The sequence below is a fragment of the Crocodylus siamensis genome, chromosome 7 (genome assembly GCF_052110815.1).
Source record: "Crocodylus siamensis isolate JL-2025a chromosome 7, ASM5211081v1, whole genome shotgun sequence".
Lineage (NCBI taxonomy): Eukaryota > Metazoa > Chordata > Crocodylia > Crocodylidae > Crocodylus > Crocodylus siamensis.
This window is the reverse complement of record NC_143401.1, coordinates 86251933-86279772: the sequence shown is the minus strand read 5'-3', so window position 1 is coordinate 86279772 and position 27840 is coordinate 86251933. Positions and strand designations below refer to the sequence as shown.

Here is a 27840-nt window from a genome sequence, read left to right as displayed (position 1 = left end):
GCTGCCAGTTAGACAGTCCCATCCTAGGGTAAGATGCTACTCAGCAGCAGTGAGGACGACACAATCCGGCTGTATTTTCCATGTAAAAGGTCAGTTGAAAGAAACTTCTTGCAAGTGTCATCAAGTTTGCTTGGTGAAGACATGGAAGTTTGTTCTCAGTAGTTGCTCCTCAGCTTTGGCACTTCTTCCCCCTTGAGGCATATCAGAACCAAAGTCTGGACATTTTGTGGGCAGAAATTTGGCAAACACGACAAGGCTATGATAGTATTTGGAAGTTTTTGTTTTATACTTTATTTTAATATTCTACTTGTTTATCATCATCATCGGCAATCCCTCGCAATTGAGGTTGATTGTCCTATCTATGGGTCCAAAAAAGTGCGCTAAAGCCATTTTCATGGAAGATGCCTATGTACAATTTCTTTTATGATGGAGAGGCTGCTGCACATCATTTTCCACACAGTTCTTGACAGAACTGGACCTGGATCCAATGGCGAGGAGGCCAATACAATTGGAGATCTCATTCTGCTGCAGCCTTCATCTGCCTTCACAGCTGTTGAGAGTCTTACATCTTCTTCTTCCTGCTCCACCACTGAGGACTTGCAGACCCATGGCTGGGGCCTGGACAGGCTGATTACAGTGGTGACCAGTACTCAACATGTCACAGCATCGTCAGATGATGGCTTTTCAGGAGGTAAAATAGCATCGTCAGATGATATGCGTGGCTTTTCAGGAGGTAAAATATTGCCATCTGCTGTCCCCATCACATCCTGGTGGCGCTGCCACTGCTTGGTCCATGACTGCTTATTCATCAGCGTTACCCCTGTATATTTTGCAGCTAACCTTCCCTGGAAATCATCCATTCCTCTATCTGCCACTTGTGGATGCCATGCACTGGGTAGCGGCACAGCTATTTTGTTCTTACTGTAAGCTGCCCTGAGCCTTAGTTGGGAAGGGCAGCATATAAATATAATACGTAGTGTACCATAATGTACTATTCCATGGGACAACGGGCACTTGTATTACTTTTTGGGCTGATACAGCAGGAAAAGCAGTGGTTCCCTAACTCCACATACTGCAAAAAGGCATATGACCCCAAGGGAAACAAAACCCAAAGCAATACACTATTTTTTTTCCTTCATGTTTTCCCCATGTCTTTCATAAAATACAGTGCTATTATGGGGTAGCACTGGTATAACTGGTATAGCACTGGTATAACTATTGATGCAACTATGCTTCTAGTTCCTCCAAATAAGATCCCACTAGGATGTTAAAGCTCTATCAACAGCCTTCTCTTTTCTAACATCAATACTTTCTCATACTTTGCATGTCTTTACTGAAGTCTCCTAAGCTGCTCCTGTGCTCTCCAGCGCTAACAATGGGGAAATCAAAAGCAGTCAGAAACACTTAGATAGGCCCCCTTTTAAATCCCCACCCCCTTCATATTCTCTTCTGTCTGTAAGAATCCTTAAACAGAAAATGACATTCACTGAAGTTGGGACCAGAAAGAATGAAATATTTTAACTAACAGTATCCCAAGCTAGGCAGCCGGAAGCCAAGTAGTGTAGTTTATAACTTGGCAGCAGTTACCCAAGTAGTATAGTGCATCTATAACTTACACACTAAAGAAGAAGAACTTCTCTCTGTGCTGATAGAAAAGTTTTTCTTTTGAGGATTTCAAAGTGGTTTGCACAATTAAGAGCCAGGTGTCAATACCCAGACTCTTGCTGAGTGCTGCCTTTCTCTGCAGATAACCCCATTAAAATCAATGGGATGAGTCACATGCTAAGGTGCTATTTCAACTTGAGGAAAGGTGGCAGGATCTGGCCCTTAACAGCTAACTTCAGATCTCCCTTCTTCTTTAAGTAAGAATTACCTCCCTGCTATAAACGGGGAAACTGAAGTGCAGGGAAGTTTAATGTGTCCAAAGTTGCAAAGTAAGTCAGCAATGGAATAGGACCCAAGAGTTTGCTTCAGCCCTAAGAAAAGTTCATTAGACAACTGGAGATGATTGTTCTTTAAGCTTCCCCTGGAAGTAACTTTCCAAGCACATTGTGAGAGCAGTTCCTTGTTCTCATACACATTTCCATGTACTTACTGCCAGCAAAAAAATGAAACACCTCTGTGAGTTACTTGTCTTGGTTCAAAGTACCTGCCTCCAGATAGAGGAATAAGTTTTGGGGTAATGAAGTTTAAAAGGACATATGCTTTCAATTAGTTATAGGATTTCAAATGATGATCCTTATATCATGGGCATCACACATACTACCAACATAACAGAAATCAGACTCAAGTTCACAGTCTAATCCAAATCTAGTCCATCATGTCTGTGAGCATTTAGCTCAGTAGGAAGATTAGGAGCTCTGGCAATGAGCATTACCGCCAGTGGAAAAAAAAAATCAGTGTAGTAAGATGCATAGTGTTTTCCAGTAGCCTGAGCAAAATTTTTATGAGATAATTTTAATAATGCAGTTAATCTATGTTTCGTTTGCACAGTTTTTATCTTGTTAACAGTATAAATTAATTGCTGCACAAAAAAAGCCTTTCACTAAGGACATTTCCAGTAAGATTCTCTCTGCCTTTTATCCCTCATTTTTACTTTGGACATCCTAAACTGGAAAAAAGAGTTTTGACAATTAAAAAAAAGTATAAAAAGTATAAGCTTATAAATTCACAGATGAAATACAGCTACAAATGAGGGACACAGAAATCTAGAATGAGGGACATTGTAAGTGCAGAGGGTAACATGATTAATGTAACAATTACAATAAAATATCCCAGTGAGATATTCAAAATTGTATGAAACTGTTTCCATCAGAGTAGAACAAAGACTTACCAGTTTAATAGCGGGGATATTTGATTCAGCACAGCAGGGGACCAAATAACAAAATGCTATGAACAGATTCTACATTTATAGCTTGTGAACTTGTCAATAGCCATGGCAGCTAAAACTTCACAGCACTACTCATTTACAATTAGCAGAAGAGAATCTTGCCCCTTTGTAGCAACAAAAAAACCTGGCAGAAATTCTCAGGCAATGGCTCAGTTTAACCGGAGCAGGGGCAGGCAATTATTTTGGGCGGAGGGCCTCTTAGTGAGTTTTGGCAAGCCATTGAGGGCCTCATGACAGGCAGCCAAGGGCAGATAAATATTAGTTTTCTCAATTTTTTAGGGGCCCCATGGGCTGCATTTTGCCCACCCCTGAACTAGAGGATTACTACTAGGCAGAAGATGGACACAATCATTACTATCTTTGAGCTGCATTTGGTGGTTAGGCATAGTGTTTTTTCAACCATCAGTAGAAGGTACACCAGGGACTTCGATGGAGTAGAGATGCCTCCCAACAACTAAGAGTCACAAAAGAGCTAAGGAAGGTGCTGCAGTGAGGCAAAGTGTCCCACATGCTTTTGTGTATGTACAGGATCAGGGGAGGCTCCAGAGCGGGTGCAGTGGCACAGCTGCATACCCCTTTTGGGCTGACCTGTGCAGGTGAAGCTTCTGGGGACTTTAAAAGAAATGGAAGAGAATTTAGAGAATCCCCCTTCCCCTCCATGCTCAGAGGCACGTCCCCTTCCCTCTGTCCCACAGCTCATGCAGCTGCTTTCCCCATGGTCCTGGGGGCAGGAGCATCTTCAGAGTTGCTCCTGCCTGCTGCAGCTGCGCTGTGTGGGGCCTGGGCTCACCTAGGACAGTGACAGCAGCAGCAGCTTCCCACACCTCCTTCTTCGGGGCAATGGGCAGTGTGGGGGAAACCACACCCTCCCCATTGCTGCTGCTGCTGCTGCTGCTGTTCCCAGTTAAGCCCAACCTCTGTGCAGTCCAGCTCAAGAGGGTAGGAGCAACTCTGAAGCTTCCTTCATTTCCAGGACAGCAGGGAAAGCAGCAGGAACTGGAGGAAGAGGGGACAGAAGGAGGAAGCATGAAGGGGAAAGCAGGGATGCTTATTCAGTTTGGGAACTTTAAAAAGTCCCCAGGGACTCCCACAGCATGGTCTGCCCACACTGGTGGATTGGGCAGGGTGGAGGCTGGGAGCAGGGATGCAGTCACCCCTGCAGCATGACTGGCTGCTCCTGCAGCACCTAGGGAAATCTGCAGTCCAACAGTAGAAGCATTTAATGAAGTCAGGAAGACTAAAGTGCAATTGGAGTTGCAGCTAGTAAGGGATGTGAAGGGTAGCAAAAAGGGTTTCTACAAGCATGTTGGTAAAAAGAAGAGGATCAGGGAAAGCGCAGGTCCCTTACTGACTGGGGGAGGCAACCTAGCGACAAGAAGATGCAGAAAAGGCTGAAGTGCTCAATGCCTTTTTCACCTCAGTCTTCACAGGCAAGGTCGGCTCCCAGACTACTGCACTGGGCAGCACAGTGTGGGGAGGAGGTGAGCAGCCAACAGTGGTGAAAGAACAGGTTAGGGCAGGGATGGGCAAAGTCCAGTCTGTGGGCCAGATCCGGTCAGCAGTGGGCTCCATTTCCCAGGCACCTCTGTGTGGCTGGGGCCTGTCTCCATGGCAACCCCAGACTCAGCTGCTGCGAAAGCTCAAGGCTGGGGTTGCCATGGAGACCAGCCGCAGTGGCACTGGCAGTGCGCACAGCCGTGCAGGGCAAGGGGCTGCTCCGGAGCCGCTGGGATCTTGCGATGGGGGCAGCTTGCTCCGGAACCAGTGCAGAGCCGCGATCTGCAGCCGGCACCCTGGGCAGGGGGGTGCAAGCAGGAGATTGCGGCTCTGTCCTTGCTTCAGACCAGGCTGTCACCATTGCAAGGAGCTGGGGCAGAGCTGCAACCCCTGCTGCGTGCCCCTGCCCAGAGTGTGCCGGCTACAGGTGGCAACTCTGCCCTGGCTCTGGAGCAAGCTGCCCCCATCACAAGATCCCCAGCGGCTCTGAAACAGCCCCCTGCTCTGCTCTCTCTGCTGCACCTGGTGCCAGGGGGCTGCCACTGGCCTCCATGGCAACCCCAGCCTTGAGCTTTCCCACATGCAGCTGGGGTTGCCATGGAGACCGGTCTCAGCCATGCAGGCAGGGGCAGCTGGGAAATGGAGTCCAGCTGCTGGCCGTATCGGCCATTTTGCTCACCCCTGGGGTAGGGCCTATTTAGAAAAGCTGCATGTGTACAAGTCCATGGGGCTGGATGGGATGCACCCGAGGGTGCTGAGGGAGTTGGCTGATGAGATTTCAGAGCCATTCACCATCATCTTTGAAAACTCACAGCTGTCAGGAGAGGTCCTGGATGATTGGAGAATGGCAAACATAGTGTGCATATTTAAGAAAGTGAAAAAGGAGGGTCCAGGGAATTACAGACAAGTCAGCCTCACCTCAGTCCCTGGAAAAGTCATGAAGCAGATCCTCAAGGAATTTATTTGTAAGCACCTGGAGGAGAAGGAGGTGATTAGGAACAGTCAGCATGGATTCACCAAGGGCAAGTCATCATGCCTGACCAACCTGATTGCCTTCTATGATGAGGTGCCTGGCTCTGTGGATCCCAGTGGATGTGATATACCTTGACTTCAGCAAAGCTTTTGATATGGTCTCCCACAACATTCTCGCAGGCAAGCTAAGGAAGTACGAGCTGGATGACTGGACTGTAAGGTGAATAGAAAACTGGCTGGATCATCAGGCTCAGAGAATAGCAGTCAATGGTGTGATATTTAGTTGGCAGCCGGTCTCAAGTGGAGTGCTCCAGGGACTGGTCCTGGGGCTGGTTTTGCTCAGTGTCTTAATCAGTGATCTGGAAGATGGCACAGAGTGGCACCCTCAGCAAGTTTACAGATGACACCAAGCTGGGGGAATAGTAGGTACACTGGAGGGTAGGACTAGGATGCAGAGTGACCTGGACAAATTGCAGGATTGGGCCAAAAGGGATCTCCTGAGGTTCAACAAAGACAAGAGCAAAGTCCTACATTTAAGACAGAACAACCCCATGCACTGGGACAGCCTGGGGGCTGACTGGCTGGGCAGCAGCTCTGCAGAGAAGGCCCTGGGGGTTACAGTGGACAATAAGCTGAACATGAGCCAACAGTGTGCCCTTGGTGCCAAGAAGGCTAACAGCATATGCATTGGTAGGTGTGTTGCCAGTAGGTCTCAGGAAGTGAGTCTTCCCCTCTATTCAGCCCTGGTGAGGCCACATCTGGAGTACTGTGTTCAGTTTTGCACCCCACTACAGAAAGGATGTGGACTAATTGGAGAGAGTTCAGCAGGGGGCAACAAAAATGGCTCATGGGCTGGGGCACATGACTTATGAGGAAAGGCAGAGGGAACTGGGCTTATTTAGTTTGGAGAAGAGCAGACTGAGGGAGGATTTAATAGCAGCCCTCAAGTACCTGAAGTGGGGTTCGAAAGAGGATGGGGCTGGACTGTTCTCAGTGGTGGCAGATGACAGAACAAGGAGCAACAGTCTCAAATTGCAGCAAGGGATGCTTAGGTTAGAGATTAGGAAGAATTGTCTCACCAGGAGGGTAGTAAAACACTGGAACAGGTTACCCAGAGGTGGTGGAAGCTCCATCCTTGGAGGTTTTCAAGACCTGGCTAGACAAAGCTTTGGCTGGGATGATCTAGTTGGAGATGGTCCTGCTTTGAGGAGGAGGTTGGACTAGATGATCTCCAGAGGTCCCTTCCAATCCTAATTTTCTATGATTTTTCAGTCAGGCACCGAGTTTTTGGGGAAGCTAGTATAGGGTCTTTTTCAATTAGTCTTTGGAAGGTAGGTACCTAAACTCTGTCTTGGCCCTGTTTAGGTGCTTCAGAATCCTGTCCTTAAAAAGCAAGTACAACCAAAAAAAAAAAGTCAGTTAATACTGTCAGGGAGCCATCTTTTCAGCTGCAGACTTCAGTGTGCTTATCATTTTTTGACTTTGCTGCATTGACATGGATTCTTGCATTTAATATCCAGTGTAGGAGGGAATTTGTGATCATGCTAGTTGTCTAGGCCTGATTTAGTAAAGGGGAAAAGGTGCTTAAAACAGGGAGTAAATATTTTCCATTTGGAATTTCCGTGTTTCTTAAATGATTGTTAAAAATTTATGACTGTGTAGGAGGTGATGAAGAAAAGAGGGAGAGAGCGATGATTGTTAGTTGGGACTTTGCCAGTGGGAGAAGTTCAGTTAATTCAGGATAATCTTCACAGGCATGGAAGTCTGGTCTGATAGACCTCTGAGCCTTTCACGTAAAGGACCTCATGCTCACTTATTTAACTGATGGTTACTCACAGCCATCCGCTAGTGGGTGTGTAGAGCGTAGTGGAAGTAGAAACCGTCCCAGCACTGTGCTCCTGAGTAGAGAGAAGGAAGACTGTTTGGGCAAGGTCAACAATTCTGCTGTTGTAAATAAAGTTATGCTAGTGTTTTCAATAGTGTTCATTTTGGGGGGTTAACTCTGCTGCTGCAATCCATGCCCAAACGTCCATTTACTTCAATGGTAGCCAAGTTAGACTGAAGTAGAGCACTTTTAAAAATCCCACTTCGAGTACACTGTAAACAAAAAAAAATGCTTCTTATGCGTAACGTCCGTCAGGGACCATTAAAACGTGATGAAATGAGTAACTGTAGCTGGTTCCTATATCATGCCTTTGAGTGAACGTGCCCAGCATCTGGAGCACACAGGAGATGTGCACAGGGATTCCCGCATGCTCCACAAGCCGGGAGCCCCGTCAGCTGGTTGGAGTTTCCTGCCAGGGGACTACAAGGTGTACTACTGCACCCTAGGAAGTCTGATTAACAGACAGAGCTCCCAGCTGGAGAAGTGCATGATCTGAGCAGCTGATGGGGCTCCCAGCCATGGGGACGTATGGAGCCAAGCCTGCTACTTGATGATGCAGGAGAAGTCTGGGATCAGGCTTCCCCTGCACCAGCAATATTGTGCCGTGGGGTCTGATGCAGGATCCCACAATTGTGCCTCCTCCTACGCACATGTGGCATGGCAGGAAACAAGATTATTGTGATCCCACATCAGATCCCATCATGCCTTTACTTTACCATCTGTCAGGGGCCTCTATATGAGACACTCATGTACATATGAGACACGGGTAAAGTTAATACAGGGTACTACAGGGGAAACCCCAGAATCTACAGGAGGAGGGTAGATACTGTAGTTTGTAATCACTGAGAAAGATCAGATGGTCCACGTGACCGTTTGATACCAGAGACCTCGTGAATACAACGGTGTATGAGTTGCACGTAAAGATTTGTCAAAGAAGTATTTCACGTGATGTGTATTTTTAAGACTTTAAATGATTTTATGAAAACCCATCTGGAAATAAATGTAGCTGGTCTACTGTATTTAATAAATTGAATGTGTCATTCTTCCACATTAAAGAAAATGTAATAGAATGATTGAGTGGAGGTGAGCTCCTCCAGGAAATTCCTTTATAATACATGATTGAATTATTGTTTTTCTCCAAAACATTTAGTGTCCTTGACAATATAGGATGTGCGCCTGACTCTGCCACTAAGTTAGGCACACTGTGTCTGGATATGTGCCCAGATACTGACATATTTCCACTTGAGTGATTTATTTATTTTCAAAAGAAAGATTACAGAAATTATACTAAATACTGCTAGTTCCTCTTGGATTATATGGCAAAACTAGGTGTCTTGATGCCAGATAAATAAGAACTAACCAATTCATGTATATATGCATCGAAGCCAAAGGTTTTCTTCAAAATGGGTACATGAAAATTAGGCTTTGGGGTGGGATATTTAAATTACTAAAAAAAACCAAACCTGAACTCCCAAATCCAATTTCAATAGTACTTGGGCATCTAACTCCCTTTGGCTCCTTTGTAAATTCCAGTCCCAAGTCCTGATTTAAGCACCTAAATAAGTATCTTGATTTTAAAAATTGCTGATCATTCATAGCAGTTCCTATTTATGGCAGTGAAAATGATTGGTCTCAGCACATATAGAAGTCAAGATACTTATTCAGACTTGTACATAGGAGTCTAACTCCAAGTACTCATTTAAAAAAAGAAACAAAACTAAACTGAAACCAATACTAAAAGCTGTGGCTGTGGGACAGATGAAAGTGCTTGATACAAAACTGACCCAAAGATACAGAACTAACAGTGCATTCATTCATGTTATAAGTAGGATGTCACTGTTTCAAATATTTTGCTCTAATTTATGCCATGTGGAAGGATATCTTTTAATTAAGACACAAGACTAGGAAGTCATGGTGTTGCCTCCTCACCCCCCAAATGGTGGTATGAAAATTGGTCAAGTCCCCTAACTATGCTGCATATCAGTTGTTACTTCTCTAATATAAGGAACAGTGACTTCACAAAGGTTTCTGTGAGAATTCATGAGTGTCTTTGAAATCTTTGGATGAAAAGCACTGTGCAGATGAAGCATATTATATACAGGAGGAAAGAGGCATGGCACCATGCCAACCTAACCCAAGACAATTTTTTTTATTGACAATCTGCAAAGTTTTTACTGATGACCAAGCTATTTAACTGACATAGGTTTTGCCCGACGTACGCTTTATAAAATGGAAATGTAACCTTCTGCCTGGACAAGGCAGGGTTCAAACCGTAGTAAGAATAGTTTGGAGATTATCAGTAAAAATAAACTTGGGTTGGCAATCCTACTTGACTAGGGTAATGCAACACCATGCTGCCCCACCCTATGGTCCCCTACTCATCCCTACACCTGACTTCACCTTGCACTGTGTTGGACCACAGTCTACCGCCCACTAGCCCTATTCCCCCCATCCCAGCATGGATCTTGAAAGAAGGACCACTGTCTGCCTACCTGCCACCCAGCAGTGTTACAGGCAAATGGGAGGAGCCCCACTGTCAACATATGGCTGGGGAATTGGGGAAGGAGCCACAAAACCCTAAAAAACTTCTTGCTGCTGAGCTTCCACTTACACCAGCTGGCATTGCTGTGCTCCAGCTGTGCTTCAGCAATGCACCCAGCTTGTTTTCTCACCACCTCCATGCTTTTGTGGAGCTGTTTTTGGTTTGCAATTTATGGATGGCACAAGTTTCTTATGGAATTTATGGACAGGCCTTTTTAGCCTGGTTAGTGACAGGATGCATGTAACTTTGTGGACAGCTGGTGACCCTGCAGGGTGATGAAACTCCATGTGTTTCAGCTTCTGGAATTCGTCCCAGTTTCAGAAGGGGAAGAGTGCTGGGAAGGGGGAGTATTTTAATGCAGACTTCTAGCCAGACCTGTAGGTTCCCACAGCTCACTAAGTGGGCTACTGGAGCTTTCCTTCTGCTCGTCAGGATCGACTGGATCACGGACAGTAATTTAGCACATTCTGTAGGCAATCGATGGTCATGCCAGGTATCTGTTGCAGTCCGAGTCACCCGGCCAAGGGTTGAAGCAGTATTGTGGTCATAGCAGGTGGTAAATCAGAGGTGGGAGGTCCAAACAAGGCTGGGGCAGGGACTGTAGTAAGGCTGGGATCAGGCAGAAGCAAAGGAACAAGGCTGGAGCAAGTCCAAGAAGCACACACCCGAGTGTTGTTGATGGGACAAGTCCCACAGGCAGAAGGAGGGGTTTTATAGTCCCCGTGTCCGGGGCTTGCTGCTCCCAGAGGTTCTTCCTGGTCACTTGACTCATCAATGTCCTCGCAGGGGGGGCCAGGCTGGGCTGGGGAAGCATCTGACCAGTTGTCTGATGGTTTTGAGGAATTTGCATCTGCCTTCTAGCTTGAATGCTCTGTGGTCCTAAGACAGCTTACTTCCCAATTGATTTTTTATTTTTAATGACTAGAAGTATTATAACAGTTTCAGATCAAATTAGCAAAATGACTGCAGCTAGAAAATTGTTTTCCAACTCGATTCAGAGAACTTGGGAAGAGGAAGCATATGCACATTGTACTTTACCAAATGGTTAGGGCACTCATCCAGGCTGTGGCAGGTGCAGGTGAAATCCATCCTCTGCCTGGAAAGCCCAAATCCACTTTCTGTTTAGCTGAAACACCATGCGAAAAGGTGTTCTGAAGTGGAAGAGACATTAAGAACTCATTCATGCAAGAACACGTGTGAGTTTTACTCAGGAGAAAGATGGAAACCAAGGATTCAGCATCCTCAGACACAGCAGAAGTTTGAACAGTGGCCTCCTGTGTACTGGGACAGTGCCCCAGACAAGTTGGTGGATAACAGAACCAGCAGGACCACTCCTCCTTTTCCTCTTGGCCCGCCATTTCTATTGCCTTGTTCTGGTTAAAAATAGCAAAAACAGATGTGAAGTTTTTCCGTGTTTTTGTTTTCAGTGAGGAGAAACCATGACATGTATTAAATAGAAAAATCATGCATTTGCACATCCTCGTGTCTTAATGTCCGAAGAACTAGGATTCTCCTTCCAAGCTCTGCATGGCTGATGAGGGGAGGAGGGAAATGAATGGCAATGAATCCGGGGGGAGAAGGAGGGAACCTGCTGCCCCATTGTGCTGCTCCTCAGATCTCACAGAAGAGCTACGTCCTTTCCTACTCTCCTAATTCTCACTTCTGCTCGTAACCCCAATGGGGTTCATCTGGGCTCTCAGCCTTCCTCTGGCCTGGACTGTCTACCTAATTGTTTCTCCAGACTTAGAAAACTTCTTGGCCCCACAAGTCTGAAATGGAAGATGAACCCCAAAGACACAGCTGGTAGGGGTGTGCAGAGCAGGTAATATTCGATTCAACAGCCATGTCGAATATTAAACCAGGTCCCGCTTTGATTTGCTGTCCGCTTTGAGTCGAAGCGGGTCTGCTTCGAGTCGAGGTCGAAGCTCAGTCGAATATTCGAGCTGCTTTGACTTCTCCATAGGCTAGAATGGGGAAGGTTGAAGCAGGCTATAACTTTGACATTTCTAGTCTGATCTTGATAACTTGCAGCAATGATAGCTCCTGAGAAGCCCACAAAGCCTGCCAAGTTTAAACAAGATACTTTCAGGGGGTGCAGAGAAACTGCACCCCAAAATCTTGAGAGCAAGCCACCTGTAATGTCTATGTGCAAAGCCACAGGGAGCTCAAAACTGCTGGCTTGCTAGCCCCTGAGGCGCCCACCAAGCCCGCCAACTTTCATGGTGATAGGTGCAGGGGTTTGGGGGACACTGCACCTTAAGCTGCTGACAGACAAAACTTGTGATGCTGATGGAGCGAGGAGGGTGGTGTTCGCTCCGTCTGCACCCGGCGCTTGGGGCCCCCGGCAGCGGGAGGCTCACCTTGAGGGACACCAGCTGCTCCCCCAACCCAGGATCCAAGCAGGAGCTGCGGGGTGTCACAACATCCGCAGCCATGCCACACACCCTCTTGCTTGGCACACGGGTCGGTGGACAGGACAGGTATTCCCGGGCAACTGTGGCCAGATCCGGCCACACTGGGCTGCGGGTTGGCCAGGAGGCCAAGGGGTCGCAGGCCAGGGGCTCCACAGGCTCAGCAAGATAGGCAGACACCGCGGTGTGAGGGCTGGCTGCCTGATCCTGGGGTCTGGTGGGTCTGGGCCCCCTCGTGTTTGCCATGGCCTTAGCCCATCTTGGCAGCGCCTGTGGTGGAGGGGAAGACTGGCTCGGGGCTGGGGGCTGGGTTCAGGCAGTGGATCCCCCTGTCCCACTTCCCCCCGCCTGTGCCGCTCTGCCTCCATCACTTTCTTAATAAGTGCCTCCCTCCAGTGACTCGGTGTCTTGCTGCCACATACGGTGCCCTTCACCCTCGGGTCACAGATGGCAGCCAGCATATGCACTGTGTTGGACCCCAAGGGTTCACGCCTTTTCCTAAGGCCTCCTTCAGCCGCCTCATCAGTGCCTGCACATCGGGTGACAGCGGCCTGCCCCAGGCAGGGACATCGGCCCCCAGGAAGCTCTCCACTTGGCTGTGGAGCTCCTTCACTATGGGCACCACCTGGCTGAGAAAGGCATCAGCAGCATGAGGGGCTCAGTGGCCTCGAGGAAGGGCTTGAGGACCAGCAAGATCTGGGAGATGGCATCCCACTCAGCTTTGGTCAGGGGGCCGCTGATCCCAATCTCCCCAAGCAAGGCCAGCTCATGGATGGCCTTCTGTTGCTCTACCGGCCTCTCGAGCATCAGGTATGTGGAGTCCCACCGAGTCTCCACGTCCTGCATGATTCTGCGCTGCGGGACATTTAGCTCTGCTTGTTTGTCCCGCAGCATCTTGCCCCCCTTGATGCTCCAGTGGAAGTAGCCTGCCACCTTCCTCCATCTGGAAACGAGCCTGCTGGTGTTGCTGGCGCCATCACCGGCAGCCCTGTCCCCCTCCAAGGCATCCCTCACAATCAGACGTAAATTGTGTGCCACACAGCAAATACCAGCAAAGTTGGCATCACGGACTGCCTTGACCGTATTGGCCCCATTATCGGTGACCATGAAGCTGCGGATGAGCTCAGCCTGCCCAACGCCCAGCCACCCCTGCACCATGCGGTTCAAGGCCCCCTTATCTCTGCTGCTGTGTGGAACTCATCCATCACCTTGGCGTGAAAGAGAGTCCACCGACGGCCTGACTGGCCACACCAGTGCCCTGTGAGGGAGAGGTACGCATGATCTCCACCTTGGCTGCTCCAGATGTCTGAGGTGAAGTGTACGGGCACCTGCGGACCTGCCTTGTGCAGCTTCTCCCTCAAGTGCTCCCTGCATGCTTCGTATAGGGAGGGCACCACCGTCCTGCTGAAGGTGATGTGTGCGGGCACCTGGTAGGAAGGAGCCAGCGGTGCCAGGAGCCGCCTGAGCCCTGGCCGCTCAACAAAGGGGAAGGGCTGGCCATCCAGAGCAAGCATCTCCCCAATGGTCTGGGTGACCTTGCTCGCATTTGCAACTGGTCCCTTTTGCCCCCCATGTTTCAGGGTGCGCTGCCTCTGCTGTGGGGGGATGGGGGCTGTGGAACGAGCAGGGGCCATTTCTGTGGCAAAGGGGTGGCACCTGCGGAGATGATTCAGCGTCCCCAAGGTGGTCATGCGCTTTGTTCCCTTGCCCCGGCTGATTTTGGCTCGGCAGTGCATGCAGATAGCAAATGCGGGGTCATCTGCCAGCTCGTAATGATCCCAGACCATGCTAGTACCTGGCCTTTCCCTCTGGCGTGCGGGTGCATCTGTGGATGCTGCTTGAACTCTCCCCTCTCCAGCAGCCAGAGGCACAGTGAGAGAAAGAGTGGACTCGGCTGAGCCGCTTGCCTTCACCTGCACAGAGGCACCTTCTGGAGTGCCTTCTGGGAAAGACCTCGTAGCTTGAAAGGAAAAAACCTGGGGGGTGTCGAGTGCAAACTCGACTGATTCCCCCTCCTTCCCCAGAGCTTCCCTTGCCAGGGCACTGAGATCCAGATCCAGCACCAGCTCTTCTTCTGGCACTGGGAGGCTCAGCATCAGCAGTGACACAGGGGTGGAGCGCGCAGCCGTGCTGGTTGCAGTGATGGTGGGAGAGGTTGTGGCTGCTGTGTCTGGACATGAGAGAGTCTCAGGCACAGGCAGTGGCTCTGGTGGCACTGCTGCTCCCCTCTCTTTACTGCTTGTAGCAGCCTCATCCCTTGTAGTGGGAGGAAAGAGGCTGCGTCTGAGTTTGGTGGGGGAGAAACTGCAGCTCTCCCGCTTGCAACCCCCCTTGCTCCCCTTTGTGCAGGCTGGCCAGTGCGGCCACCTGCCTTTCCACCCCGCTTCATAATGTGTTCCCTCATAAGTAAACTGGCACCTCTAAGTGTGCTGTGCGCCACGGGTTAGATTTCTGGATGTTATGTAAATATTTGTGTGTGTAGATAATACATTGAGAAGTGTTGGTGTGGTGGAAAGAATGAATGATGTATAAATATATATATATATAAACTAAATTCCTATATATAGAATAGATCCTAGGCTACTACTAACCCTATCCAGTATAAGTGTAAACTAATATGAAAAGTAGTTATAAAATAAAAGCAGCGAGTTCTCAGAAATCCCTGTTGCTAGCATTGCAAGCAGGGAATCTGTTGAAGATCAGGGCTTCCAGCCGGCGCGGGCTGACGCGGCGGTGCTGGAGAACACCAGTGGCTCAGAAACAGGCCCCAAGGCAGAAAGCAGGGAGCTGAAAACCTGCTGCCTTTTATGCCTTTTTCTCTGGCCCTCCCCCAGAGCACTGGGATTGGACGGGACCTCAGAGAGTGCTGAGAGGTCACTGGCCAGCCACACATCAGTCATGAAACCACTCCTTCCCCCTCTCCCCCTCCCTCCCCTTACTTTCCTTTTCCCACCCCCCACAGGGAATCCAGTATAGGCAAGCTGAATATTCGACCCGCGCTGTTAATATTCGACTTCCGGTATGCGATTCGACAGCTATTTGACCAGCTGCTATTTGACTCGACTTTCACTTTTCAAGGTTGAATATGTCGAATATTTGTCGAATCGAATATTAAGGTTGAAGCTTTGCACAGCCCGAATAGCTAGGTCATTGGGTCTCCAGCATTATGGAAAAGGTCTACTTTTGCTTCGTAAATGCTCTCTTTGGTCACACAGTTCTGGATCTGGGCTGTCTGTATGACAAGGAATACTTTATTTCCACAGTTGTGCTCTCCCTTAGTTCCCCCCCACCTGAGGTACTAGGGAACATACTCCATGGTCAGGATCCAGATACTGAGTGTCCCATCCTGGGAGAGATCAAATTCGAGATTTTGGAAACATCAGATGAGCACAGGGCTATGGCTAATGTTTGCTGTGCTGGCTTTGTCAGGACCATCAATGGAACTCATTACACTTCAGCACCCAACAGTTTAAAATGATCTTAAGAGGCTCAGTACTCATCACAGCCAACCAACAATTAGTTTACCAAGTCTTAAGGCTGCTGGTCCTCTTATTGTTGCATACACCCCACAACCCTGCATTTAAAATTTATTAGGAATTTAAAAACTGAACAGGTTATCCCATCTGTACCGGGGACACAAACCATTTGAGCATTTATCATTCTTAAAGCATCCCGCCCATAGAGAGTCAATTATTTTTTTCATATGCACACACAAACACATTCAAGATGTTCTTGCAGCTTGGGAGTAAAGGTCTCTGCTTCTATCTAAATTTGAGATCAGTTAGCAGCTGATTTCAATGTGCCAAGATTCTCTCGAACTCGTAATTATAGTCATCTGTGTTTACTAATTCAGACTTACTGGAATCCTGAAAAACAAGTACAGAAACTATTGCACTGTGAACTTAAAGTCTGGATTGCCCTGGCCTTGAAAAACTCATTCAACATACCTGCAGCCATGTTGGGCTTGCCATAACTAACACCAGCTGAAGATCCACCCCGTTCACTTTGGGGTTCCAGTGAAAGGAAAGTTTCCAACAGAGGATTTAGTCAACCCATGAGTGTGTACAGGTAATCTCCATGATTGTAGGTAACATGGGGATTAAATAAAAGTGAACAATCACAATAAAAATTAAATTGAATTAAATGCTCAGTTCAATGAAAAACACAGCTAGATTGAAACCCACTTAAAACCAAACTAACTGGGACCTAAATTCAGTTACTGAGTGAAGTAGATAAAAAAGATAAGGCCATTATATCTTTAAAAAATCTTTTGTCCGAGCCACTCTTGCCAGTCTGCCTATTATTCAGTGTTCCAGGAAAATCTGAGAGATTCATAGATTATAGAGTCAGAAGGGATCATCGTGTCCGACCCCCTGCCCCTGGCAGGAGAGAGGACCGAGGTCCGATGACCCCAGCCAGGTGCCTATCTAGCCTCCTCTTGAAGACTTCATGTTAGGTGACAGTACCACCTCTCTTGGCAGCCCGTTCCAGATTCTGGCCACCCTTACTGTAAAAATTTTTTCCTAATGTCTAACCTAAATCTACTTTCCACTAGTTTGCACCCATTATTCCTAGTTACTCCCTGGGGCGCTCTGGTAAACAGTGCATGCCCAAGTCCCTGCTGTCCTCCCCTGATAAACTTATAGGTAGCTACAAGGTCACCCCTCAGTCATCCTTTGTAAAGGCTGAAGAGATCCAGATCTCTCAACCTCCCCTTGTAGGGTCTTTCATGGAGACCACTAATCATACGAGAGGGCCTTCTCTGGACCCTGTCCAAATTCTCCGTGTCCCTCTTGAAGTGCAGTGCCCAAAACTGGACACAGTACTCCCAACTGCGGCCTGACCAATGCCGCATAGAGGGGGGGCATCACCTCCCTCGATCTGTTGGTCATGCATCTACTAATACACGACAAGGTGTGATTGGTTTTGTTGATGGCCTCGTTACACTGCTGGCTCATGTTCATCTCAGAGTCAACTATAACTCCAAGATCTCTCTCAGCCTCTGAGCTGCTGAGAAGGTCATCCCCAACGTGTAGGTGTGCTAGGGATTCCTCCTTCCTCGGTGGAGTACCTTACATTTATCTTTGTTAAAATGCATCCTATTTTGTTCTGCCCATTGATCCAACCTGTCCAGGTCAGCCTGTATCTGCTTCCTGCCCTCAGGTGTATTAACTTTGCCCCATAACTTGGTATCATCTGCAAACTTGGAGAGGGTACTCTCCACACCCTCATCCAAATCACTGATGAAGATATTAAATAACACCGGTTCAAGGATTGAATCCTGCGGGACCCCACTGGGATGTCCTACCCTTGTTATGAGACCATGTGTTAAATATTTGTGTGTTACTGGACCTTATGGTCCAGGTATCAGTACTGAAATACAAGTGTATTTTAAAGGTTTACACCGTATGTGTAAAGGATAAGCATCTGCACCAATTTGGTTTCTTTCTTCTAATCTGTGTAGATCCCTACTTTTTGCCTGTATTATAAAAAAGTCTTTTAATCTGCCTAAATTATGAGAGCGGCATGTGCTAATTTTGGAACAAACACTGAGTAAGTAGCCAGAAAGTTTTACTATTCACACCTTGGAGTCTTACTAAACGCCCTCACCTACCATTGCATGTCTGAACATACTCTCCTTGGCACCGTTTCTGTTCGCATGCTAATGAACGCTTTGCCTTAGGGACTCTGCCTGTTTCCTGGCTGAATAAAGGTTGGAAAAGGTACAATTCATAAAAGATATATTTACATCCAACCAATGCAACAGCTGTGGTTAATATCAGACAAGAAATGGTCCATTACAATTATCAAAAGATAAGCAACTTAAGAAAGGTTAACTCATACTCATCTTACATGGATCTGTACCTAAAATCCCACCACTTCAGTAACCTGTACTGAATGTGACAATTTTTACCATCTCTGTGTGCTCTGATACCATATTTATTTACACAGTGTCCCAAAGGAAATAGCATCCATTAGCAGTAGTGTGGTCTAGTAGCATAATGGTATCCATTATTTTCCACTACATTCAGCTGTGATTCTCCGTTCTTGCTGGAGTTCTGTAATTCTCTTCCGGCAAACTGGTTACCATGGTGGATAACTCATCATGTGACAACCTGCAAAACAAGCAAGTGAAGTAACAAAACGTAGTGAAATTGTCCCTTGGCACAGCCTGGTCTCAAAGAGATATCATATATGGAATTGAACAAATCGTACACTGTACCTGGTAGTCGATACGAAGCCTTAATTAAGTCAACCCAACTGGTTTCTGCATGTTTCCCGAACCTTTATGTTAGCAGTTAAAAATGCCTATAAAATATGTATTTACTTGTCTTCCCCTGCACAGGTATCTGTTCTGAAACGAAGTGCAAACACTGGGCCAGGTCCTCTGCCAACATGGGCCAGGTGAGTATCTTGCCCAAAACTATTTTAAATTGGGAAAAGTATCACCAGGAGACACTGCTAGGATACCTGAGACTGGCAATCTGCAGACTACAGCCTCCACTCTATGTCCAGGGCCTCGACTAGTGTGTGAACAGGGTGCTTGTAAACAAATGGGACATAAATACAGGAAGCCGAGAACCCGTGAAGCTCCTTGCTAAAATATTCTGTTCCACAAACGATGAAATGTCTGTCTGTCATACATGCTAATAAAGAAATGCCTGAAACACCCAACTCGTGTTACCAAGTGCTCGTTCCTTTGCAACTATGCTGTGATAATTTAGGGCAAGAGGCTTGTTTCCCCAACATAAGGCAAGGGAGATGAACAGGACTCTTTAGGTCAAGATTATTCAGGCTGTGGAGAGAATGATTCTGTCCAAGGCAAGGAGAAGATTAAAACTGACTTCTTGTTCCCTCATTGTTAATGGCAGTGTTTCTACATGCCAGAAGGAGCTGCATTTCATTTCCCCATGCTTGTGTGGGTTGCCTTTCAGAGACATTTGGGAAAGGCACCAGTTTACAGGGTACTGCTCCAATGTACTTAATAAATAACATAAATTCCTCAACAAACATTAGTGTTCACTTCTGGCTACAGAATCCATCCCGTTGACTGGGACCTTAGGTCTAATTATTCAAACATGCATGCTGATGTGTTTTAATTTTGTGTTTTTCTGTAATGATATTATACTGTGAGCCTGTTCTAGAAATAACACTATTAAAGTTCCCTTTCAAAACAAAGATCAATCAAAGAGACAAGCAATTATTTCATTATCCTTCAGAAACTCATAACATAATGAAAGGAATGTTAAAAATAAACTAAATGGGTCTTCTTGATTGAAAGAATAGCTCAGTCATAATGACTTTCTCAACGAGTAAAAATTATCCAGGATTAAGTTTTCACAGCTTTGAATATATTATGGATTCTCCGTTTCTAATAATTAAATATGGGGGGTTTTCTCCAATAACAAAGAATAAAATTAGCAACAGTTGTATTTGAATGTAAGTGAATACACAAGATTAAAGTCTTAAACTAGAGCAAACACTACAAACATTTTGGGCCAGGCTGTTCCTTTTGGATCTGTGCTTGGGGGAGACTCTGTGCTCAGAGCTTTTAACCTTCTGGCACACCATGAAATCATCAGGTCACCACTATCATGACACCATCACTTCCAGTTTGTTAAGAGCTCGATGATGGTCCAGGGGTCTCTGCTTTTGGAGAAGGACCATGAGAAAAATATATCAACCCCCACACCCATCAAATTCAGGTGTCAGTCAGGACAACTTAAGGCTGTATGTAGTTCTTACTCCCAGGTAAGAGCTTGGGAATGCCCCTTGGAGGGCAGATGTGACATTATGGAGAAAGAAACCCAAATAGGATGGCTCGATGTAGTTATGCTGTCAGAAGCAAGAGTTCTGGAAGCCAGTGCAGAGAAATGTGTTTCCAGATGACCATGTGGCCTGATGTAGTTCTCTGTGTACCGATCAGCTTCTTTTGTAGGGAGAGAGGAAGAAATCAAACCACAACCCCATATTGCTGATTTAAAGGTTAGGGCGATCTCTAAGAGGATCCCAGCAGTTTCCTTCTGCTCAGGCCCCACCTATACTTGCCTTTGTCACAAATTGCAACAGAATTATCTGCTTCTGTGTACTGCCGATAAGAAAATCAGATGATGATCACTGAATCACCAGTCTGGATTATTGCAATTTGCAATACTGGATATTGTAATAGGAAGCCACTTAGAAGCATGACTACTGGAGAAAAGGGACTAAGGTAGTAAAAAATAGCCCTGTGTGAAGCGGCTAGTATTCATTTCGAATTCAGCCTATTTGGGGGACAGTAATTTGATTCAGTAATTCAAATCACTGTCCTGAATCAATCTGGCCAAATCTCATAGATTTCATAAACATTAGGGCTGGAAGGGACCTTGGAAGATCATCGAGTCCAGCCCCCGCCCAAAAGGCAGGAAGTCAGCTGGGGTCATAGGATCCCAGCAAGATAAGCATCCAATTTGCTCCTGAAGGTGTTCAGAGTAGGTGCTTGAACCACCTCCGCTGGCAGACTGTTCCAGACCTTGGGGGCTCGGACAGTAAAGAAATTCTTCCTTATGTCCAGCCTGAAACGGTCTTGCAGGAGTTTACGACCTTTCGACCCCATCATCCCTTGGGGCGCTCTGGTGAACAAATGTTCCCCCAGATCCTGGTGGTCACCCTGATAAACTTATAGGTGGCCGCCAGATTATGCCTGAGCCTGCGTTTTTCCAGGCTAAAGAGCCCCATGGCACTCAGCCTGTCATCGTAAGGTCTGTTTTCCTGACCTCTGATCATGCGCGTGGCTCTCCTCTGGACTCTCTCAAGCTTCTCCACATCCCTTTTGAATTGCGGAGCCCAAAACTGGACGCGGTACTCCAGCTGCGGCCTCACCAAGGCCAAGTACAAGGGGAGAATGACGTCCTGGAATTTGCCTGAGAAGCATCTATGGATGCAAGCCAGCGTTTTGGTTGCTTTACTAGCCGCAGCATTGCATTGCAGGCTCATGTTCATCTTGTGGTCAGTGATGACCCCCAAGTCTCTTTCTTCTGTAGTGCTAGCCAGCGTAGCACTGCTGAGCCTATAAGGGTGCTGCAGGTTTTCCCTCCCAAGGTGGAGAACCTTACATTTTTCGGTGTTAAACACCATCAGGTTCTCGTCCGCGCATTTGCTGAGCTTGTCCAGGTCAGCCTGGATCACCCGCCTATCTTCTGGCGTGGCTGCTTTGCCCCAGAGTTTGGTGTCATGGGCGAACTCGGCCAGTCCACTTCTGACTCCAATGTCCACATCATTAATGAAGATGTTGAACAACATAGGTCCAAGGACAGAGCCTTGAGGGACCCCACTGGTCACAGCACACCCTGATGATTGACTTCCATCAATTACTACCACCCAGGTCCGACCAGGGACCCAATTCCCCAGCCAGCAGATTGTGGTGGACCCAAGGCCACAATTGGCCAGTTTCGCCAGGAGGTGATCATGGGATACCAGATTGAAGGCTTTTTTGAAGTCAAGATAAATGACATCAATCTTTTCTCCCTTGTCCAGGTGATAGGTCACCTGGTCGTAGAAGGAAATGAGATTGGTCAAGCAAGACCTACCCGCAACAAAGCCATGCTGGCTATCCCTTAGGATGTTAGCCTGGGCCAGTCCCTCAAGGATGGCCTCTTTAATAGACTTTTCTAAGATGTTCCCTGGAACAGAAGTCAGGCTGATGGGCCTATAGTTAGCCGGATCCACTTTTCTCCCTTTCTTGAAGATATGCACCATGTTGGCCTTCTTCCAGTCTTCAGGCACTACACCAGAGCACCAGGAGTTTTCAAAGATCTGTGCCAGGGGCTGGGCTATGATGCTTGCCTGCTTCTTGAGTACCCTGGGGTGCAGATCGTCAGGGCTGGCTGACTTGAAGGTATCCAGCTTCTCAAAGTGTTCCTTCCTGAAGGTCAGCATTAATGGAGGGCAGGGGATCTCCCTCACCCGGACCTCCCTGTCCCATAGCAGGCATGGGCATCCAATGGGATTGATTAAAGACCAACACAAAGTACCCATTTAATAGGTTGGCTTTTTCCTGAGCATCAGATGTCAGTTGCCCCATCTGGCTCAGCAGGGGTCGGTCCAATGTTGCCCTTGCTTTTCCCCCGGCTCCCCACATATCTGAAAAGGGACTTTTTATTGTCCTTGATGCTCGAAGCTAGTTGGAGTTCAGTTGCAGCCTTGGCTTTCCTGGTTTGCTCCCTGCAGCACCAGACCAGTGCAGAATATTCCTCCTTGGAGGTGAATCCAATCCTCCATCCTTTGTAGGCCTTTCTTTTTAGCCTCAGAAGGCCTGCTAGATCCCTGGAGACCCAGGGGAGCTGCTGTGCCCTCTTGCTGCCTTTCCTCCAAGATGGAATTGAATAAGCTTGTGCATTGAGGATCACTCCCTTGAGGAGCAACCGCTCTTCTTGAACTCCCCTCTCCCTGGGGTCATGGTCCCTTAGGGCGTGAGACTGACAAGCCTTCTGGTGAAGGACTTCTGTGTTGCTGATTGACTTGCCAGCTTTACGGTTGTGTGATTCGGAGATTTGGCCACTACTAAAATCGACCAAATCTCCAAACTGAACAGGCCCCATCCCCCGCCCGCTCTCTCAGCCCCGTCAATGGCTGCCTTGCCCGGCCCCAGTATCCTGGCGCTTTAAAAAAAAAAAAAAAAAAAAAGCCCTGCACTCACCAGCGCCTGCCAGGTGTGTGTGTGGGGAGGGTGATCCCCGCTGCCCTGCGCTGCATCAGGGGGACTGCATCATGGACTGTGCCATGAGCACCCAGAGGCCGCAATGGCCAATGCAGCAGCTGGTGAGCGTGGGGCTTTTTTTTTTTTTTTTTTTGAAGTGCCAGGATGCTGGGGCTGGGTGGAGCAGCCATTGATGGGGCTGGGTGGCACTCAGGGGGCTGGGGGAGCTGGAAGAAAATGGGGCCTGGCAGGGGTCCCCCCCCCCCATAGTCCCCTCCGCCCCCTGCTTACCAGTGGAGAGTCCAGGTCCTGCTCCCTGTGGTGGCGAGCGTGGACTTCCTGAATCTCCAAATTGATTCGGAGGCTTTGAATCAATTTGGACCTTTTTATTGGTCCCCCAATTTGATCCGTGTTTGGAGATTCGGCTGCCGAATCTCCTCTGAATCACAATCAGCAACCAAAGCTTCGCACAGCCCTAGTAAAAAAGACTGAGTGAGAACATCCCTGGTAATAGCTCTTTTCCAGGGAACTTAAAAAAAAATCTATACTGCCAATAAATCCCATGTGGGAGGAATCTTTCCCCTCTCGGCTATCTGTTTACATCTAACCTAGCTGGCTAGTGACTGAAATTTGTCATTGTTTGGCACCTGTTTAGCGGCCTTGTTGCATAGACTTACTCTCTTACTGAGGTCCTTATGGATATACATATATGTGCCATATACCAGTTGTGTCAGAAGTGACACTTAACCCTCTTTCCACACCCCTCCATGTGGCCTGATGATGCCCACTGCACCTGCCCCAGGTGCTGGATCAGGACCGCCAGCTGGATCTGGCCTGCGGATGGATGAGGCACTGCTCATTTGGCCCATGAGGAGAAAAGATGAGCACCACTGATCTAGATCGCAATGACTTTATTATACTAGCAATGCTCCCCAGTGGGGATACAGCTTTCTACCAGCAAAAGTTCTTTCCTCAACTACTCAAATTAATAAGCTCTATGGGATAAAGGACTCCTTTGCTTGTATAAGTTACTTCTCCACATGGTCAGGGAATGGTTGCCATGATCTTAATACACTATAACAATATGTGGCTTAGGAAGGACTGTCCCAGGGCTTAGAGAAGATTTAGCCTGAAGATCAAATAAACCAAAACACCTTCATAGACCGTCAGTTTTTATCAAGGAACCAAACTGATTGGGGATTGAAACAAACATCAGAATAGCCAGAGGAGTGAGCTGCATATCTCAAAGCTCTTCCAAGGACATGGCACCAGATCTCCACTGCCAGTTAGTCATCTGAATAAAGCAGCCAAAGTGAGCTGCTGCACACTAAGCACTACTGAAAAAATCAGGTCGTGTCATTCAAGTGCCTTAATGGGAACACACATCTTGACAAGCTGGTTCCAAGTGCCTGATTCCACCTCAGATGATTGCTTGGCTTTAGCAGGAGAAAGAGGAAATCCAAGTTAGCAGAAATAAAAGCACGCTTCTTATCGCTTTGTCCCGACAGAGATGTAACAAGGCAGCACTGTGCCCAGGGCAATACTAGCTGCTGCATTGCCAGCTGCAGTGGTATGTCCAGCACCAGGTATGGTGACAGCTATTTTATGGGCCCACTGCAAAGGCAGTGCCTGGGGCTGCTGGTTTGGTCATCTATCCTCAGTTATGCCACTACGTCCTAGCTTGGTTCAGCCAGTAACATACACCCGTTTTTGAACAGGTAGAATCATGGCAGCTAGGGGGGTAATTAAAAAAACCCCAAACAGTTATACCAAGTGTAGGTGTAAATATTCCAGTCTAAAGGTGCCTTATTGCCTATTGTTGTGGCCTATTTCCCCTTCCAATGCAGGAGTAAATGATACTGGCATAAAACCCATTTATGTTGGTGTACATGGATGTACGTGGCAGGAAGGGGAGGGGATGTAGCATTTTACCTATATCCTGTAACTTTCTACTAACTTAGAGCAGCTTTCTAGCAAAGACAAGACCCTATACCGCAAAACAAAGTTGGCCTCACCTTTGCACATTTTTGGTATTCCTGCCTCTGAGAAGGCCTTGATGAAGTACTTCTTTGTACATTTAAAAATTGTTGTTTTCATAAAAGCAAGATACTACAGTTTCATAAAAGCCTAGAACTATATCTTTCTGGCTACATCATATTGAGGAGCAGTGAAGACTGGATATTGGCTGTAGACCATGGTAGACTTAGGATTTGGTAGTTAACCAGAAAAAATATTAAAACAGGCAAAGTCTGTCATCACGTAAGAGACAGCTTTCAGCTTTAGTAAATGTCTTTGTACTTAAAAAGCTAATGGAAACCAGTCACAGTGATAAAATCTGTGACTGTCTTAAATAGAAGGAATTCTTGGTTTCTTGTGGTAGAAAGAAGACTGGAATGTAAAGTCTTGGGCTTTCCCTCCTTGTTTATAGTTTTTCTCATTTGATAAAAAAAAAAAACTTAAAAAAAATAATCAACAATCCGTTCCAGAAACAGAGGAAAAGTCCACATTTCAATAAAGTAAAATACTAAGACAAAACAATACATAAAACTCCCGAATAGGAAAGCAAAACACCACACAGCTGAAACAGAAGGCAATTGGAGCCTGCTTTGAAAAGGTCCAACACAGGAATATTACCGGTGAAAGCTGATAAACACACAAAAGGAGAAACCACCACTCAGACCACTTGCAGTGCCAAGAAAAGAACAGCAAACAGGCCTAGATTGAAGCTCAAGATAACAACACATGGAGTACAGAGACTTTCTGAGAGAAATTAGAGGGGAAAATAAGAAGGTTTGCATTAAGAAAAATAGGAGATGACCAGATGGACTAGAAGACCGGCAAGAAGGAAGGATCATAAAAGAATGATGTGTTGAAAAGAGAGACGGGGCATTTTTAAAGCTGCCCTATCATTTAAACTAATTATTGTACACTTACAAATATCTCTGTATACATCTCTAGTGTTGCTGCTGCAACCATATTACAGGCCAACCATTACATCTTTACCTAGCCAAACTCTCAGTACTCAGACTGTAAGGCCTTTGGAATAGGGACTTTATTTTTGTTTTGGGTTTGTACAGCATCAAGCACACTAGGGTCTGGTCCGTGACTGGTGATCCAAATTAGAAATATTGAAATTCAGTGCAAATCTGGCTGAGTTAGAGTTTAACAGATACAAACCTGAGGACTAGGCCCTGTTGGTGCAATGAAGAGAACAGTGGCCATGGTAAGAAAGCATATGACTGTGTCAATGAGTGTCTGTTGGGAATGAGTGTGTGGGCTATGTTGAAGCTCAGAGCAGATTTCTCTCCCTCCTTCCAAAGTCTCCCAAAGACAGCTGATGCTCCTATCTTCTAAAACTTGGGGATTTTCAAAAATTGTTCTGTTCTGCATCAGAACAAAATCAAATGCCACGGAGGTCTTTCATGACAAGGGAATAAAGAAACTAAAAAAAAATGTAAAAACCTTCCATCCCACAGTAGCAAATGGCCTGATGGTTGGGGCACTGGAGCCGGAAGCAAGAGACCCAGGTCTAAGTTCCTGCTCTGCCATCTTCCCACACTCCATCTAGGTGTTGTGATCACCAAGTTTTTTGTCATTATTGGATCAGTCTCTCTCTCTCTTTTGACCAGAAATTCCATCCTGGACCCAGGCAACTTTTCCCAATGAAAGTTTTGCTGAACTGGTAAGCTGCTGTGAAAGGTTTCAGTTTTGACAACCTGGCATTTTCCAAGAAAAATGACAGATTTTTCTTGGAAAAATTTATGTGAGCAAGATAACAGCTCAGAGTAGAGACCCAAAGGTATCCTGACTTTATACACTTCATCCTCACACACAACAATTTCACTTTTAATAACCAACACTTCCTCCAGACTGTGGGCACAGCTATGGGCACCAAAATGGCCCCATAGTATGCCAACCTTTTTATGATCCACCTAGAAGAGGAATTCCTCAAGGGCTGTACCACCAAACCCTTGCTACACTTAAGATACATCTATGACATCTTCATCATTTGGACTAAAACCTGCAATCGCTGATTGAGATCCATCAGAAATTCACCAATTATCATCCCTCCATCTGGCTAGCTCTTGAATACTCCAGCACCAACATCTCCTTTTTAGGCACAAAGATCAGTATCCAGAATGGTAAAATACTAGCCACGTTATACAAGAAACCCGCAGACCAACATACATACCTGCACAGAACCAGCCAAGCCCTCAAATACCACTGAATCTGCATTGAGGAGAACATCTGGGATTGCCACCTCACTCATTTTAGACAGGTTTCACCCAAGGACATTCCTTCAGAGACAGATCACACATTTGAAAGAGCCACCCGGATTCCACATAAAGAATTGCTGCAGTACAGAAGACAAACCCCCATGACTCGCACACTGTTGGTTATGACATATCACCCCTCCCTCATATGGGAAGTCCTCAAACAGTTGCAACCCATACTAGAAGGAGAACCTATTCTTAAAGAGATCCTCCCAGAACCACCCATCCTAGCCTTCAAACAAGCACCAAACCTCGCTAAGCTCATCACCAGAAGCAAACTTCCTACAGCCAAGAACACATCAAAAGGATCCAGACCATGCCAGGACAAGAAATGCAAAACCTGCCAACACAACTCCACCACCCCCACAATTACAACACCCCACAACAGAGTGTTCCTGGATCTTAGAGCTGCACCTCCAGAAACATAATGCATCTCATCCAATGCCCTGATGGAAAATACATAGGAGAAACCAAACAACAACTGTACACCAGAATGAATGCACACCGGAAATCTATTAAAGACAACAATAAGAAATTACTTGTGGGGGCACATTTCTCACAAGAAAACTACTTTGTCTCCAATTTCTCAGTTCTAATCCTCAAAGGGAATTTACAAAACACTTTTCACAGATGAGCCTACGAACTTCACTTCATCAACCTCCTGGGTACATGAAATCATGGTCTAAATATA

At 46.7% G+C, this 27840-nt stretch overlaps 1 protein-coding gene across 1 annotated transcript in view; it reads right to left on the bottom strand.

Moving 5' to 3' along the window:
• Nucleotides 1-257: 257 nt before the first annotated feature.
• Nucleotides 258-27840, bottom strand: part of LOC149860080 (uncharacterized) — a 73102-nt gene continuing 45519 nt past the window's right edge. Inside the window, exons 3-5 of the mRNA XM_090058732.1 lie at nt 18112-18313; nt 5306-5572; nt 258-680 (exon numbers count right to left, since the gene is read on the bottom strand). Coding sequence (XP_089914858.1) covers nt 18226-18313 — 88 coding nt within the window. The 3' untranslated portion in view covers nt 258-680; nt 5306-5572; nt 18112-18225. The remainder of the gene's footprint in view (nt 681-5305; nt 5573-18111; nt 18314-27840) is intronic.